Source organism: Ahaetulla prasina, chromosome 2 (assembly GCF_028640845.1).
Source record: "Ahaetulla prasina isolate Xishuangbanna chromosome 2, ASM2864084v1, whole genome shotgun sequence".
NCBI lineage: Eukaryota > Metazoa > Chordata > Lepidosauria > Squamata > Colubridae > Ahaetulla > Ahaetulla prasina.
This window is the reverse complement of record NC_080540.1, coordinates 67,206,123-67,225,719: the sequence shown is the minus strand read 5'-3', so window position 1 is coordinate 67,225,719 and position 19,597 is coordinate 67,206,123. Positions and strand designations below refer to the sequence as shown.

General features: G+C 36.4%; 1 protein-coding gene across 4 annotated transcripts in view; it reads right to left on the bottom strand.

The window, feature by feature from the left end:
• WNT7A (Wnt family member 7A) overlaps window positions 1-19,597 on the bottom strand; it is a 56,780-nt gene that overhangs the window by 20,331 nt on the left and 16,852 nt on the right. For all 4 annotated transcript variants that reach the window (XM_058170725.1, XM_058170728.1, XM_058170729.1 and 1 more), the window contains exon 3: window positions 8,802-9,073. In XM_058170725.1, coding sequence (XP_058026708.1) covers window positions 8,802-9,073 — 272 coding nt within the window. The remainder of the gene's footprint in view (window positions 1-8,801; window positions 9,074-19,597) is intronic.

The window sequence follows — 19,597 nt, the reverse complement described above, 5'->3', positions numbered from 1 at the left end:
AAAAAGGTACCAAGTTTGGACACCCCTCCTCTAAGTTGTTTATCTGTATCAATTTGACAAATAAAGAACAAATAAAATTATATATATATATTTTATCTATAAAGTGGAAACTGGAAGTTAAATGTTTTAGGTAGGAATTTGATCTCATTTCATTCCAAAATAAACATTCAGATTCTGAGAATGTATGTATGTTTGTATCTATGAATATATAGAACTCTATACAATACTTACATAGCAACTTTTCTAGGAAGCTTTCAAAGGTGGCACTTTTATGAACTAGTCTTCAAACTTGGTTTGTCTTTAACTTGCTTTCTACAATTAAAACTATGTTTTCCAAATCTTATCTTTGAACACCACCAATGCTAATCTGTCTTGCTGCCTTTGAATCCTCACTTATTGCTAAAAAACGAATAAAGCTTGAGGAAGAATTGTTGTCTGCCATTTCACTATTATTACCAAAAGGAAAAAAAGAGTCAAGAAGAGTCAAATGTTTCAAATTCATTTTTTGATCAAAATAGAAAAGCGAGTGAAACAAAATTCTAATGGAAGTTAATTAGAAGCATAGGTTATAGTAAAAAACAGTGAATGGTGGCACAGTGGTTAGCATGCAGTATTGCAGGCTAATTCTGCCAACTGCCAGGAAATTCAATCCTGACCAGTTTAAGGTTGACTCAGCCTTCCATCCTTCCAGGTTTGGTAAAATGAGGACCCAGGTTGTTGGGGGCAATATGCTGACTCTTTAAATCACTTAGAGGGAGCAGTAAAAGCAGTATGAAGCACTATATTAGTCTAAGTGCTATTGCTATTGCTAAAAATTAGAAAAAACAAATGACAAACTTTTCTGCCCTTTGTAATATGTACAAGTATTGCAATCCATACTCTTTCCAGCTGCAGGACACAATAATGGGAGAGGTTGTGATGTAAGAAAATGAAAAATTTATTTAAAAGATTATATAACTCTTTATCCTCAAATTTCTCAAAATGAAATTGAAACAACCAAGAAAAACTGTTCCAGCCATATACCCTGGTGCCAATCCTGGCAGCAAACAAGGCTATTAAGCCTCATTAGCACAATGACAGGAGCTGAAGATATGTTATAAGAGCATCATTGATCCACAGTTATCTTATGGACCCTGGATATGATGCCACCTCCGCATCATAAAGATGCCTTCTCAAAACACACTTAGAAACAAATTCTACTTAATCAGTGGAATTAAATTTTAAATAAAACTGATTGGAAGCAAGGATACATGCAAGATTTAGATTGTTTAATAAAAACATAATATTAGAATTCCTTCTTTGTGTAGCATCTTTTAAAATCACAAAGGTCAGAAAGGTATATGCGTAGTAGAGTAATAGCTACACTACACCCAAGAGCATCTTCAACCTTAGGATTGTGTCTTCAGTAATACAAAAGACTGCATGGAAGATTTCAAATCAACCTCTAGCTGCACAAGCAGTTCTCCCACACACAAACACCTCGCTCTGTTGGATAGTGGCCAAACACTTGAAGGCTTTAAAGCAAAGATCAGCAATGTTAAACAACAGCAAAGTCAGAAAATGGCTTTTAAATGGCATGATTAACACCTGAGCTTCAAGGCCTAGGTGGCTTTGTGGCTGATACCATAATATCACTTGATTCCAGAGGTATCTGAGCAACCTCCATCATTTTTTTAATTATTCAATAGGAGGATGTTCTCCTAGACTTCCTGGAGTCTATGGCAATTTTCAAACGTTCCAAACATATGAGGGCATTGAAAGCTTTTTCTGTTGGCATGACTTGAGATAGCTGACTGCTACAGCACATATTTTTGGTTTCCATACTAGTACAGCAGATTTTCTCTCTTCAAAGATACCTGACTTAAAGGCCAGACTAAGACTGGCATATCTAGAGTGGGGGAGGGAATTTTTCCTTTATGGTGCTGTCTCCATGAACCTATTCTAGCATGGAGACCATGCTTTGTTAGCATATGTCCTTTTGTTCAACCACTCCTTGTTTACAATATTTTTTTCCATGGTTAAAATGACAGCTTATGGCCCTCTCAAGCAATTTGTGTTAGAAATCAGAAGCAAGACTCTAAAAAGAGAAGAGTAAGAAGACAATTTAAATCTCTCATCATCTATACTATTCAGGGTGTCTATGGAGGAAGACAATTACATTAAAATGCAGCTGTAACTGGGTGATCAAAGTCCAGCCACTTTTTAACATGCATACATCCATTAAAAGATCGGTACGTTCCATTATCTAGCTGCATCAGAGGTGGGTTTCAGCAGGTTCTGACCAGTTCTGGAGAACCGGTAGCAGAAATTTTGAGTAGTTCGGAGAACTGGTAGTAAAAATTCTGACTGGCCCCACCCCCATCTATTCTCTGCCTCCCAAGTCCCAGCTGATCGGGAAGAAATGGGGATTTTGCAGTAACCTTCCCCTGGAGTGGGGTGGGAATGGAGATTTTACAGTATCCTTTCCCTGCCATGCCTACCAAGCCACGCCTACCAAGTCATGCCACACCCACAAAACCGGTAGTAAAAAATTTGAAACCCACCACTGAGCTGCATCTGCCATTTTGATGTTGTTCACATACAGAGAGACATGTAGACAGCCCTGGTTGTATTGCAATATTGCAATGACAGGAAAGAAAAAGCTTACTGGTATTTTTTTTAAAAGCTAGGCTAGGTATTTGTGAAACCAATAACATTATTCAGATTTAGGAGTGCATCATGTAAATGCATAAGTCATTGATTATTTGAACAGCCTGTGAGGAGATTCCTTGAAAGTTTGGTCATGTATTGAACCTTTAAATGTATCTTCTGGTTTCTTTTTCTTTCCTCGTTAATTCATTCTTCTGCAACTAATGTTTATGTAGTCGAAGATGATAAAAGTCTGGGTCCATTTCTTTAGTCCAGATTCGCGTAACCTATTTCACAAAACACCCTCAGATTGTATGTATATAGAATAGAATAGAATTTTTTATTGGCCAAGTGTGATGGACACAAGGAATTTGTCTTGGTGCATATGCTCTCAGAGTACATAAAAGAAAAGATACCTTCATCAAGGTACAACACTTACAACACTTAATGATAGTCATAGGGTACAAATTTAATATACATACAAGGGGAAGAACTGTGGCTTTGGGGCAGAACATGTGCACAGAAGGAGTATCTGGTTCGATCCCTCAGGCCTTTACATGGCTGTAAAGAATCCAAATTCAGTCCTAGAAAGCCACTAATAGTAAAAATGCTCCTGAGCTACATGGAGAAACCACCTCATTATAACTCAGTTACCAGTATCCAAAATTGCTCATTGCCACATTACACTTTAAAAACTGTGGATAGTTCGATTGCTGTTCACTTTTTTATCTCCTTTAGAATAAATTGGTACTTCTGTGTGTATTCCTATTGTAAGTTATGACCTCATCTTTGATAACTGCACATTGCATTGTTCTTTGTTGTATTTGCTTTCAACTGTTTGATGCCTCGGATTTCAATGCAAGTGCTGAAGGAAATATAAAGTGCTCCCAGCGCACGACATGATAGGATTACTAAGTCAGCTCACCTAAGTCCTGCAATGAAGAGGCACATCAAATAAAAAGCCACCTTGATAAGTCCTTGGTTACAGGAGTCTTCTAATGCAGCCTGGGTCGTAATTTATCACAATGACTCATAATGTGGCATTATGTGTAATATGATGTAATGCTGATGCAAAATTCCATTCATTGAATTTCAAGGTCAGAACAGAGAAAACAAGCAAGAGAAAGAGTGTACTTTCTTTACAGGTGTAACCAAATGTTTTTCCTTGAAAAAGTGTTGTCTCTTTCTTACACACGCTCTTATTCTGTAAAATTTCTGCTTGAAAATACCCTTCTGTTTTGTCTAGTGTATCCATTAAATAACACACTTCTTCTGCTATATTCTCACAAGGCCTTGATTAAAAAGGAAGTTGACTTTGATAAAAGCCAAGGCTTTTCTTAACCACAAAGTGATTTTCAAGCAGCCACCTTGTGGCAGAGATCTGCACTGGAATTGACTTAGCTCACAATTTGCTGCTTTATTGCTACAGTAACTAAGGTGCCAGGGGCCAAAATGAGGCAACCTGCAGAACTATTCTAAAATCTCCTCCTGAGGGCTAGAAAAATATTCAAAATGACAACTGTTATGTTGAATACTTCAGTTTTAACAGTTTAAGCATATTATACAGTAAAAGTACAAAGACAGCAAGGACATGGGAAGTATCTGCTGAATTGCACAAAAATATACTTGAAGAAAAGTTATGGGTGTGTCCTAGGGTTCAAATTTAAGTTTCACAGTTTAACCCACATGACAACCAAGGGACTACAGAGGATGCGAACATCAATAAAACCCAAACCTGATGTCAGTATGAAAGCTACCATGGCCAAGCTAGTCAATAGCAGCTCATGTTACTTCAGCCAGGAATATATCTACAGATGGTTTAATTTTTTAAGTTTAAAAAAATATTATTCTTTTCTGCAAAAAGAAAAGACTTATTGCAAGGTAGGTGTGCTTACCACATTACATTGTATTTTTAAAATTACAGTATCACCCTATCCCATCTGCTCAGATTCTCTGTTTATCAATACTGACAATGAGTTGTCTTTAGATTACACACCACATTATATACCAGATGCAGGATTCTGATACAGAGAAGAAAGTTAATTGTGTATCTTATTGTGATAATGACCATAAATCTTTAAAAGGGCCCTATCCATAATGCTTTTTTTGTACAGGATCAACAATAGCTGGTTAAACCACTGGATACATGTTTAATTTAATTGATTTCTGGCTTTTAGGTGAGTAGTTAATTCTGTTGAGGTTCAGATTGTTGAAGCCAAGAAACTAGTGTATAACATCCCTCAATGAAGCTGAATGCTGGTAGATCATGATCAACCATAGTTCTTCATTATACTACAAAAATCAGTAGATTGACTAGCTCTGGATAATTGGCAAAGAACAAGAAGATATTACCTTCATATCCTTGAAATTTTATAACGACAACTAGTGGGCACTAAATTAGGATAAAGTACAATAACTTTCTAGAGCTGATCTGATAAAGTTCTTCTTAGTTTATTTTACTATACACAATAAAGGAATAGATGGCATAATTGACATTGATTAAATGTTGCTATTATTAATATTGCTCTTACTGGAATGTAACAAGAAAAGAACTCTGAAAGAAAGGATATTCCCTGAGAAACCATTGACCATGAAATACAGAATATTCCTCACACATTCCCTTCCACCACCTTGTAATCAAATAATCAGATGAACCTCACATCAACTGATGATATTTCATCAAAAATATTCGAACTAGATTATCTATCCAACTGAAATAAGGTGGGGGGGAAGAGACAGAGAGAGAGAGAGAGGGAGGGAATTTTCCAAGCAGCACTAATTAAAACACAACCTTGGAAAGAAAGTCTAATGAATTGTGTCATATGATGACCTTCATATAATAATTGCTTGGCCTTTCTCTGCTCATCAAATACTTTCTCCTCCTCACTATCTTAACCAGCTCTTTCCTAATGGATTAAGAAAGAGTTGGTTAAGATATCATTATCCTCAAATGAGTAAAGATATCCTAACATTCTCAAATGAGAAAACTATGCATTGTACTGAAACAGAAATCACTAATTAACAATCACCACCAAATAATGATTAATGTAATTATATTAAAACTGCACTAATGGAATTTGATTGTAGAGTATTCTAATAAGCAATTCTCCAAGTCTCAGTAATAACTATGGTATGCCTTAACAACAACAAAAGAACTCTTCGGCATGTAATCATATTCCAAATCAAATACCCTGAAAAGGCTTAAATGGTATAGTAATTTGATCTGATTTTTATACTAAATATTTTATTATCCATGAAGTAAATTCTACATTTAAAAATGCCATTTCACTGATGTTTATATTGTGTGTACCTTCATTTAAATTGCAGAAATAAGCATCAAAGTTATTAGTATCTTCATAAATGAGCTTGTCTGGATTTCATTAATAATGTTAACCAGTTTTGTGTTAGATTATAAAAACAAGAAATTGCCAACAACTCCAAAATCAATTTAATTCTCCACATTGGGCAAATATATAAGTATCTGCTCACTAAAGAGCCTTTAAATTTATGGGGGAAATGTTTTAGGGCCAAAGACAGCCCACATGCAATTTTCCCTAGTAATGCCTTCTACAAAGTGAAAGTTGTCATGCTCACATTATTAGTATTAAATGCAATGTAAGTATCTACCAGCTACTTTTGGATTAGACTCTACATATTTGAATGCTAGTATGAATCTTTTTTATGTATAAAAATGGGTTGGCCATGCAACACTGTGAGTAGAACTTTGAGCATTCTTTATCAATGGTTTGATCCCACTATTAGAAGGCATTGGAATTTTTCTACCAACAATCTGGGACTCCAATGATGTACTGAAATTTGCATTAATACAGCAAAGAACATCACATGATATTCAACAAATGTTTAATGTGTGAAGATTCACTATACAGTACACATTAGGATTATGCAACGCTTTGAATTCAGTTTCAAACACACATGCTCCCCGGCCAGAACAGTTCTCACATACACGATAGTGCCACTCTAAAAGATGTCTGTAAGGGAAGTAAATGTGCAGTGTGACATTGTGACACAAATTCCTAACATATTTGCTGACTATGTTATAACAAAAGCATATAAAGACAGAGCTTGTACTGAGGTGTCAAAATGCGCATTTTGTCATTTCAGTGACATTGTGGTTAGGTTGCTGTTACATAGACATTACTGTATAAGAGCATTGTCCCATTAATATTTAAGTACAGTATTAGTTCTGTTCTATTGTGAGGAACCTTTGTCTTGTTTTTGAAGGGAAAATATTTTTATGCCTGTTGCAGTAAAAATAATAAGAAAAAGTCCTACGGAATTCTAAGACCAAGCGTTTTATAACCTTAGCTTTTATGGGTTACATTCTACTTGATCAAAAGTAGATTGCAACTTATATGTTACATGGTATGCAATATACATGAATTTAGAATAAATGTACATAGGAAGGCCAGTTGGATATCACATCCCAAAAATTATAAATTTTGCTAATTGCATTTCATTTAAATAGCAAGTAGGTAAAAAAAGCCTCTCCACATGTCCAGTTTCCTACTGGGGTGCCAGAGGGAAGTAGATACAGCCTTACTGTATCTACAGTAATTCCTCACTTTCTCAGCAACTGCATTGAGAAGCATATTTCCTAAAAGTAATATATTGGTATCATGACTGATTGTCATTGATAATCTTATTGCCCATGAAAATAACCATTATACCCACTCATAATAGTTTTTTTATTATTATTATTTACATTTATATCCCGCCCTTCTCCGAAGACTCAGGGCGGCTTACATTGTGTAAGGCAATAGTCTCATTCTATTTGTATATTTATATACAAAGTCAACTTATTGCCCCACCCAATAATCTGGGTCCTCATTTTACCTACCTTATAAAGGATGGAAGGCTGAGTCAACCTTGGGCCTGGTGGGACTAGAATGCAGGCAGCTGTGTTTAATAACAGGCTTCTTACAGCCTGAGCCACACCGTGGCCCACATAATAGTGGCTATTGATAGTATAAGAAATGCATTCATAATATTAGGTGAACAGTATTTTTCCTGGTTTATGGGCTTTGCTTTAACTTTTGTCCCTGGAAGTTGTGTAAGAAGCTCCTAATTCCATGTTACACTTTAGAGGTAAACAGGCAATTTCCATTCAGTTTGACATCTTTCTCAGATAAGGGAATAAAAACATCACAGAAATAATATCAAATGGTAAAGATAATGCAAACACCTAAATAAAGGTTTTTCAGCTTCCTAGGATGTCCCCAAAGTGCTATGTTCAAAATTTGTTAAACAGAAATAATTATCATCAAAATCACTGTTTAACAAAACCTAAGCCTTGTGTGTAGTAACAGAAACCAGGTGGATGTTCCCATAGCTATACCTTGAGGGGAGGGGGAAGACATTGCTGCCATGCTTCCAAGAAATAGGAGCTGTGGTGTCACAGCGGTTAGAATGCAGAATTGCAGGCTAACTCAGCCTGCTGCCAGGGGTTCGATCCTCACCAGCTCAAAGCTGACTCAGCCTTCCAACCTTCTGAGGTCAGTAAAATGAGGACCCAGATCGTTGGGGACAATATGCTGACTCTGTTAAGGAGGGCTGTAAAGCACTGTGAAGCAGTATATAAGTCTAAGTACTATTGCTATTGCTAACAGGTCAGTGACAGAAATGAAAGATTTCTGGAGAACCATTTTGACCAAACATCAAATTATGAAATTATTCTGAGGATTCTTAATTTGTAAACAGAAACTATTTCTGATATATAATAATCATTTTTTCAGTCCCATCTTGCCAATTTTATAGTTATTTATAATTACTGTATTAAGTTGTTCCAAAGAGAATTATTATTTGAAAGCCACAGGTTGGTACTAACTTTTTATCTTACCATCTTACACATATGACCCACTCATTACTTCATAAGTAATAAATAAGTCATAAGTAAAGAAAAAGATCTGATCACTGAGCTACATGCACAATTAATGTCAAAATATTATTTCATTATGAATATGGTTTTCTTCTTGTTGCTTCCTGCTTTATTATTGTGATACATCAACCTTGGTGCAAATAATTTCTTGAAAGTGAGTTCCATTGATATGCAAATTCACGTCATTGTTAAATGGGAAGCGACATTACCTTCATAGCACATACATAATACAAAATAATTTGCTTGGCCACATTAGGAGCTTAGCAAAGGTGCCTACCTTCCGCCCAGCCTCATTGTTGTGCAAATTCATGAGAGTCCTTGCATTTTGCTTAATCTCCCTTGCATCCACAAACACTTTGGAGAATCCTATTCCATATCGGATGTCTGCAGAGCAGCCTCCCCACTTCCATCCTTCGTCTTTGTGGTACTGTCCTTGTTTTTCCTTGTCACAGCCACAATTGCTCAGATTCCCCTGGGTGCAGGCAGCAGTGATGGCATGGGCTACTCCAGCAGCAATGATGGCATAGGTGAACGCTGCTTCTCTACTACCTGAAATAAGGATTACATGTCTCAGAAAAAGATAGGCTATATTTGGAAAAAGAAGAGCAAAACAGCGATAACAATAAAAACACAGTGTGCAAGTCTATGCAATGAAAAGGCTGCAAGGATATTATTAGACATGCTTTAAATTTGCAGCCATAAGCATTTCTTGTCATATCCGAGCACTCTTCTTTTGTTGATGCTCAGACACACCCCAAAATATCATGCTTTAGTAGAGACAGCATATTTTTAGCATTTCCCAAAAATGTCAAATTAGTAAATACTTCATAATAAAAAGCAAGGTTGCTGTTTTTTTCAGATTGCAACCTGTAGTTCAATGAGCTTTTTAAATAGTCAGCTGGAGCACTTTAGATCAGAGAAATCTGACTTAACAATGTACAGGGTATTTTAGACTCAGCATAATAATAGGAATATCATCTCATAGAAATGCAGAAGCAATACTCAAACTTTATTACACTTACTAGTTACTTGCTGTTACTGATACAAACACAGCAATTGGAAAATGACATCTTCATAGTACATGGCATACATATCGTACAGATACTCCCTCAACTTACAACCACAATTGAGACCAAAATGTATGTTGTTAAGTGAGAATTTGTTGAGTGAGTTTTGCCCCATTTTATGATATTTCTTGCCACAGTTGTTAAGTGAATCACTGCAGTTGATAAGTTAGTAGTAACCTGTTTGTTAAGTGAATCTGGCTTCCACATTGACTTTGCTTGTCAAGAACTTTGCAAAAAGTAATCACATGACCCTAGGAAACTGCAACTGTCATAAGTATGAGCCCATTGCCTAGCATCTGAATTTTGATCACATGACCATGGGGATGCTACAAAAGGGGTAACTCTGAAAAATGGTCATAAGTCACTTTTTGCATTGCTGTTGTAACTTTGAACAGTCACTAAAGGAACTGTATTTATAGTCAAAATACTTTTTCTGAATAGTTGTTGAACTATGCAAGCTCTAGTATCTATAATAAGTCACAAAATAATTTATAGCATTGCTAACTATAATTACCGTATTTTTCGGACTATAAAACGCACCAGAGTATAAGATGCACCTTAGTTTTGGGGGAGGAAAATAAGAAAAAAGCTGATTGGGGGTGGATCGGCCTCCCAGAATACCCCAATCAGCTGTTCCCAGAAGGTGAACTTTAACAACAGGTTCGTTGGTTGTGAGCTCTGCGCCTTGCTTTTTTTTCAGCTGGAGGTTTTAGAGGCTTCTTTCAATCTCTGAAACCTCCGTTTCAGAGGCTGGGTGGGGCTACATTCAGTGTATAAGACGCACGCAAATTTTCACTCTTTTTTAGGAGGGGAAAAGGTGTGTCTTATACTCCGAAAAATAGGGTAGCTGGTGCCTTCATTGATGAAGATGAAACACATGGCATGCAGTTGCTTTTTAGACTGCATTAAACTCCACATGAGTTTTAGAATCTGAGGAGTCTTCTGCAAATTCCATGAATGGGTGACCTATTCCTCTGTGTTTTTAGACAACAGGCTGCAAAAGGCCAGTTGTCAGAGGTGATTGCCAGTCCTTGCCCAATTAAGGAGAGAGAGAGAGAAAAACTAAGCCCCATGGAGTTAATTTGGTCTTCCATGGGGGCTGGGAATTTATTTATTTTATTTATTTATTTAGTTTGTCAAACATGTACAAGATAACCAATATAAGTATAAACATGGCACATGAAATGAGTACAAATAAATGGGTCAGTAGGACAGGGATGGTAGGCACACTGGTGCGCTTATGCACACCCTCCTTACTCTTAGGAATGGTGTGAGGACCATGGTAATCAGTTTAAGGTTGAAGCTATGGGGGTTTGAGGAAGTAACAATGGAATCAGGTAGAGCATTCCAGGCATTGACCACTCTATTGCTGAAGTTGTCTGGGTCTTTCAATCGCTATACCTCTGGAAGGGATCATATTGGAGAGGTCAATCTCACGTTCTTTATTCTGAGCAGAATTGTTCTCCATGGGTGATCTATATATTAATTCTGGCCTCTAAAAGGCTTGGTTACAGAAAATATTTTTTTTTCCTTATTATTTGCCACAGAAAACTGGCAGTGTAATAGATTCAAGCTTGACATCAATAAAATCTGTTAAGAGAAACCTTCATGGGTTTATCATATTCCTTTTTATGTTTAGTTTTTATTGCATGTGTAGATAGAAGAATGTTGTGCTTTTAGACTTCTTAAATTCCTAAGAAACATAAGACTATCCAAGGAGTATCTCTGACATAAGCATAATTTAAGTATGATTTAGATTAGACTAAGAGAACAAGCTGTATGTATGCTTTTTTTATTGGCATATTTCATCTCAGGAGGATGTTTCACAGACTTTGCACATGATTTAGGAGAAGGTGAACATCTTACATGGGGTTTGATGTTAATTCATTTATAACAACAAAGATAAATATCAATATTGTGCTATTTGGGAAAACATAATGCTCAGAAGGAGATTGATCCTTTAAAGGTAAAACTAGGAATCCTTAATTTTTCTTGTCTGTCTATACAGTTTGAAGAAGGTCTATCTTTATGGTTGTTATCGATCAACACAACTTGATGGCACTTAATAAAAATCAGGAATGTTCCCATCAGTGTCCTGAACGTCATCTCTGAAAGGCAAGATGTGCCCGTTCTCTTCCCTATTCGGTATTTATACATTTTTTCATTTATTTTTTAACATTATTTCATGTGTGTGTGTGGAAAGAGAGCTAGAGGGAGGGAGGGAGAGAATGCTTGGTGTAGTGGTTAAGACTTAGACTAGAAACCAGGAGGCTGTGACTTCTAATCTCAAGGTCGCCAGCTTGGCGACCTCAGGCCACCAAACTTTCTTTCACCGCTAGGAAAGAGACAATGGCAAACAACTGTTGAAAATCTTTGCCAAGAAAATGGCAGTCTTCAAGAATCAGACACAATTTTACTGAATATATCTAAACTCTTGATGTAAGATGTGTTCCTTTTCCTACTCTTCTTGTTTCATGTTCCCCATATCTACCCAATTTCAGTGCCTCTTTCCTAGTCCCTAATTTGCATCTCCTTTCAAAAGAATTTCAGCCAGTGCTGGCCAGAAATCTTATCCATCTGTCTTTAACAACCATTGTAATTCTGACTGGTTTTTCACATCACAACCAAATTTCCTGTATCATGACAATATAGATAGATTGCCAAGGATAGGGTAGGCGGAAGGAAAATCTGTTACTAAATACTTAAAGATTTGAGTTGATCAGCAAAATGGCTCCCCCCCCCACCCCCCGTCTTAATTATAAAGTTGAAAAAATACTTGAGTTAACAATAGCAGGTGTTTGTGTGGAGGATCTGAGGGCATTGTGCAGTGTGGATGCTAAAAACAAATTCCTAAGTTCAGAAAACTGTTTTCCTTTAGCATTGATGTCATGAAATGTGTCTATGCTATATGAATTATCCCAGATTTCTTTGGTTTCTCTTTCTTTCTTTCTTTCTTTCTTTCTTTCTTTCTTTCTTTCTTTCTTTCTTTTTTCTCTTTCTTTCTTTCTTTTTTGTGGCTTGCATTTTGCTGTTCTATTGGATTGAGGAATTAATAGTTTGGCAACTTTCCCAGTACTTGTGCAAAATTGAGTATGTTGTTATCACTCACAATCTTTTTTAAGATCTCATGTGATGCGAATATACTGTAATTATAGCTTGGTTCAATCCTCAAATAAATATATAGGACAAATTGTAGCCAACATAAATAGATGGACAGATGGACAGGCAGATCAGTAGACAAATTTCAAGGGAAAGAATAAGTTCAAACTTATTTCCCCCAAAATCTTTTTATATTTCTTGCTGTCTGACTGAGGTAACTTCCAATGGATAAGGGCTAGTTTCAGATGGATTTTAACAATGTTTCTGCTATTTTAAAAAGTACATTTGATTCCATGGTGTATTCAATTTTCTTAGAAGGTACTTGACTGAACACAATAGAATTTACCTCTGAGCATATAGGAATGGTTAAGAATTAAATCTTCTACCCAATTATCCACTGATGATATGACTACTTAATCTCATCTGATCTTTCCAAATATTTTTTGTTCGTTTGTTTTCCATTTCAGATCATGACTTCAGTTCCTCTGTTGTCTCATATAGTCCAATTTGGTTACCATAATTTTTATCCGAAAAGCCTTGTTTTATATTTGCAGTAAGAAAGAGAAAGCTGCTCACCTTTGTGAGTAAGTATTTCTGCCTACCTCCTTTCAAATATAGTGTGAAGTGATACCTGAAGTTACTCCGAAAACAACAAAATACCTTATACCACCAGACTTGAAATCCTGGGATTAGAAAATTTAGAACTCCGTCGACTTCGACATGACTTGTGTTTAACACACAAAATCATCTATTGCAATATCCTTCCTGTAAAAGACTACTTCAGCTTCAATTGCAATAATACAAGAGCAAACAATAGATTCAAACTTAATGTCAACCGCTTCAAACTTGATTGCAGAAAATATGACTTCTGTAACAGAGTTTGGAACTCTTGGAACTCATTACCTGACTCCATAGTCTCTACTCAAAATCTCAAAATCTTCAACCAAAAACTGTCTACTATTGACCTTACCCCATTCCTAAGAGGACTATAAGGGGCGTGCATAAGAGCACAAAAGTGCCTACCGTTCCTGTCCTATTGTTCCCTTCATTATATCAAATTAACATAGCTGTTGCATACTTTTACTTATATATATATATTTTTCATTCATGATGTGTTGTTTTTATCTATAACAATGTTTGTGTATACTGTTGTGACAAAATAAAATAAAATAAAATAAAATAAAAAAAGTTAAGACAGCTATGGGTTAATTAAAGAATAGTAATGAACTATTATGTATGTCAGCACAGGAGTGATGGTTTTGTTGCTGTTTTTCACAAATCTCTGTAATACATGAATAGAGCTTTATTTGTGAGGGCTTTCCATTAACACGTGACCAATTTCAATGTTACCATTCACTCCTTTGAAATTATGACCTATGATCTATGCCCCAGTTGCTCTAGAGTTGTTTCATCTAGTGTATCAATGAATGTATCTTGCTTTAAGATTCTTATCTCTCTAATTGCACAATATGAGGGCTGAGAAAAAAATTCCTTTCAGAGATTCTCTTTGAAGACAAGTCAAGTCAAATCTTCTCGGATGAGGTACTCAAATCTAATCACAAAGTTCCCAATTGATCTGGATGATTCAGACACTTCTGCCCATGCATAGCGATAGCTTTTAGCAAACTGACTGACTGAATAGATTTGAGAATCCAGTTCAAGACAGTTTTCAACACTAATCTGAATCAACAAATCAAATCAATTCACTAAATTGAAAATGCTTGTTTTTTCCTTTACTTGGGACATTTTTGTGTTCAGACTTAGTTTGTCTTAGTACTGGTTACCTTATTTGAAATTACTTTCAGGGTGCTCTCTAGTCATAACATTGCAGTATAAGACAGAGGTCCCCATCCCCCAAGCCGTGATCCACTACCAGGCCGTGGCCTATTCAGAATTGGGCCGTGCGAGTGACTGGACGGACTGCGCATATGCAGGCACCGCTCGACTTGCACAAGCAGCAGGCTGGCAGGCACCCATGCAGGTGCATATCGGCCCACCACTTGCGCAAGTCGAGCTGCGCATGTGCACCAGCCCACCACTCACACAAGGGCTATGTGCACATGCACATGGGCCCACAACCCGCTGCTCATGCAGCCCAAAGATTGGGGTCAAAAAAGGAGAACAAAGTGTTCTCTAACAGAATCAGTTTTAGTGTAAAATCATATGAGAAAAGAAAGCTGCACGCCCTTATTTGTTTGCATATCAATGACTACCATATATGAAATAGACATAATCTGGAATAAGTTTCCATTAAGAGCTTTTAGATACATGAATTCAGCAGTGGAGTATAATAGGATGCTGGTTTTGTCCAACTCTTCGTTTCAAATTCCTTCTTTGATATATGGTCTCTAATGGAACCTATATAGCCTCTCAGATTCAGCTAGGAAAAAGGTACTTCAGAGCAAAGAAGACCAATATATAACATACTGTATGCCTGAAATTCTTTACTGCACTTTTTCCTGAGACCATGCAACTGTCCTTCATAGAAAGCTACTCGCGAGGCAGTTTTCTGAAGTTGCCTCTCAGCTCTAGGAAGGGACATAGCTGCTTTAAAGAATTACTGATTGGGGCAATGTTTGCATTCTGGTACGCTCTAAAGCAGCTTTTTGGAATTGACTCTCATGGGCTGAAGTCTCTACTATTTACAATATTCTAAAATTCATACAATACTTACGAATGTGTAATTGGTCTCATTGTTAATTAGACTGCCTTTAAGCCAATGTAGTGGTGGTGCAGTAGTTAGAATGCAGTATTGCAGGCTAATTCTGCTGGCTGCCAGGAGTTCGATCCTCACTGGCTGAAAGTTGACTCAGCCTTTCATCCTTCTAAGGTTGGTAAAATGAGGAGCCAGATTGTTGGGGGCAAGAGGCTGACTCTGTAAACTGCTTAGAGAGGGCTGTAAAACACTGTAGAGCAGTTGTCTAAGTCTAAGACAGACTGGTCCTTTCTAAAATCTTTCAATGTCAACACCTTTCAGCCATGGACAACATAGTCAATGACAAGGGCTTATTGAACTCTAGTCCAAACAATATCTGACTAGGTTGCTCAGTGGCTAAGACACTGAGATTGTCAATCAGAAAGGTCAGCAGTTCAGCGGTTTGAATCCCTAGTACAGGTGTCCTGCATGAGCAGGGGGTTGGATTACATGACTCCAAGGTCTCTTACAACTCTGTTACTGTTAAAACATACAGAAAGCATAAGTTGCCTACCCCTTAGTGGGTTAGAGTTCTCCTGCTTCTTTCTTATCCTCCTGTTTAAATTTAGATTTGCTCATGAAAACTGCCCAGTTTTAAAGGACAGAAACAAGGACATACTGGGTAAGGATCCAAAGCAATTTGTTATTCCAGAGTTATAAAAAGCTTGGTACGATATTGATTAGAAATTATACCCATGCTTTATTAAATTTGAAAACTCTTGTGGTTTTTACTGATGACATATGAGCTATAAGAGGCGTGCATAAGTGCACCACCATGCGTACAGTCCCTGTCCTAATATTCCTTTTTATTTACTCTTTTCGTGTATTCAAATTATGTTTATACTTTTACCTGTTATCTTATATATGCTTGACAAAATAAATAAAATAAAATAAAATAAAATAAACATCAAAACATTTCTTCCTTAAAATGTAAAATAAGTAGAAAATAGGCTACCTTTCTTAAAACCCGGGTTTCTAATTTTAAGTTGCTGTTGTATCCAACAGTGTATGGTTGTTGTTTTTAGAAAGTTTTTTAAACTCTGAAAATAAGAAAGATCCATCACTGCAGGTAAAAGAGAGAAAGGAAGAGGCGCCAATGTGGAAATTGTGTTGAAGAAAACATACCAATGACTTAGCAAAAATAAACAAAAACCACCACCCTTAAAAAGCTATATCCAGTTAACAATTGAACTCAAAATGATAAATATGCCAAAGGAAATTATGTATAAGAAATTCCCACCCTAAGCTATTTTAGACAGTATGAGCATAAATCAAATAATACTGTTTTTAGAGGGGGGGTGAATCTTGTTCAAGAAACAGCTCCAAGAATAATTACAAGTCTGGCTGATGACTAGAGATGCTCCTGGCCAAGGTTTTTATCAGGCCATTGCCGGTTTTCTTCTCAATATTTTATGGGGAGTCTAGATAGCTTAATACCATCTTTCTTTGGTACCCTCCTGTGCTTTCCCACCAGTCTGTCTTTTTTTCTTCAAGAAAAATATCTATTTTAAGAGTGGAATAGCTGGAAAATGCTTTTCCAATTTTTAATATTAGTTGCTTCTAGGAAACATCCCAACATACCAGGTAGCAGTAGATCCAGGATTATTTAAAAAAAACCCAATTCTTTATGTTACACACATCGTTACAATTACATTATATAATGTATACTGCAAAGAGCAAAGGTAGAAATTACTTTTCACATGAAGTTGTGATTACAGGTCACTAATATGATTGCTAATGGGCGAAATATGAGACAATTCTTGCTTTTAGACTCTGCTTGTGAGTTATTCAAGGTAGCCACTGGGAACCTCCACATTGGGTCTCTAGTTTGAAAATTCTCAACCAGCAAGGACAATTGCTATGGATTGTCAGAGTTGCAGTTTAAAACATCTCAAGAGCTTCATGTAACCAACCCACATGGGCCTTTGTTTTATTTGTGATATTTACATTTGTAATTATGTTTTCTATTTTCTCCAGATGGGTGAACTGATTTGTGAGGCTATAATCCACTAAAATTATACCAAAAAAGAGAGGGTTTCACCACCGAGAAGAATTATGCATCATGCAAAATGCTTATAACATTATTTGAAACAATATTTAAATAATATTGAAATACATCTTATTTCCATTTGCAAACATGTACCTCTAGGCATTTTTATTCACAAGAATTGCTCTACTGGTTAAGTAGTCTCAAACAGCATGGATATAATTGCAGTCACAATTACCTGAAGTTATCAGATTTATTCAAACTTGTGTGATTAATTTATTTTAGAGACTGGTTAAAACGGGGATAATGTGATGGCACGTAATCAATCAAAGTAATGTTCAGAATGATTGCAGTGGAATGATTTGCTGCATTTGCTGCATTCTACTGCAAATCAAACAAATACCACTTTTAAGGAATTTCTTCTGTTAACTTCCTTTTCTTGGAGAAATTATCAGTTTCACCCTAGCTGTTTCACCTGTTATTAAAAAGTTTATATTCCATTTTATCTGAACGCTCTGCAAGGCAGTTCACAGATAAAGTATTTAAACATTGTGCTTATGTTGAAGAGAAATGACATAATTCATACAGCAGGAGTTCCAAAGCTGCAATCTAAACGATGCTTTTGGGAGATAGCAGAAATGGGAGCAATGCAACTAATCACCAATTTGTTAAATTTCTATAATCAGTGTTTCTTTGGATACAACTCTGCATCAAGCTTTTAAAAATGGAAAATATGAAACTGTTAGTATTGAAAGACAAAACAGTTAATCCTTGATTTACGATCAGTCCATAAGCAACAAAGGGCCTACCTGGGGGATATTTACAATCTGGATTTGAAGGTCTGGTAACCCCGCCCTCCCTGCAGTCATGTGACTGCACTTCAAGTGCTCAGAAGCCAGGCTACATTTATGGCATTTTACAGTGTCCCGTAGTCACATGACCATATTTTATGATGGCTTTGCTGAAAACCAGATTTACTTCCAGTTTTCAGCAAAACCAGCCCATAGCGAATCCTGGGTGCATGTAACAACTATTAGCATTTGTTCAACAGCCGTGACATTCACTTTACAACTGTGTCATTTGCTTAATGACCACTGCAAAGAAGACTGTAAAATCAGGTTGCTCACATGACCATCACAACTTACCACCATAATGAGCAGGCTGCATTATGGTCATAATTTAAGGACTACCTGTAATCCAACAAATCCAAATTCCATATGCATTTTCCTTGGAATATATGTTTTGATTGTGAATCAACACAATCAAAGAAGTGGGGAGAAGAGAGACGGAGGGAGGAAGAGAAGAAACTAATTTAGCACAAAGAAGAAGAACTAAAGAAGCTTCTTGGATGAGAAGCAAAATGTCTTTAAGGAAAACAAAAATCCAATTGCCTTTTGAAAAAGCAGCTTTGGGACAACCATGGCCTGGATGACTAAGAATCTCCATAGGCATTTAATTTAGCACAAAAAGCTAAATTATAATAATACGCTTTAATAAATTATTAACATTTAAAGAAGAGGTTGCGCCTGCTGAGGTATGAATCACTTAACTGAGCCAGAGATGAGACATAGTAAAATGTCTCCATAGGTTTATAGGGCTACCTGCAAAACCTGAAGATTTTTCAGGGAGAAAAGCCTACATCAATCAAAGAATGTAATTTAACATTCCCCGGAAACTTAAATCAGGTTGATTAAAGATTTCACTAATTCTAGAGGCCACAGAACCAATAGAAATATGTGGCAAGTTCATATCATATTCAAAATGTAGAGTAGAAAGACTCTTTCATTTGATGGGATATGCATTTCGGTGGAATTGTAGATCATCATGATAGACACTCATACATGTATGTTAAAATATGTCAAAGCACAAATACTGAAACTATATTTGGAAAGACCCAACAGACACTTTGAGATGGATAGATAGTGATTTAGAACAGCTGCAACTTTTATCTTCTTCAGGAACAAGGGGCATTAAAATGGCTGGTTTATGGAGATTATTAGAAGGATCCCTGACAGTTCTGGATAATTTTTTCAAACCACTGGATAATTTTTCTGACTATCTTTTTGGAACTCTGGTTAATTTGTTGAATGGGAGATCATGCATCCTAAACAGTTTTTCATCATTAAATAAAATGTATGCCTTCTGTTTTCAAATAAAATCCAGAATTTCAATTTTCTGAGAAATGCTACCTTACCTTTAACAGGAAACATGACTAATCTCAGTTT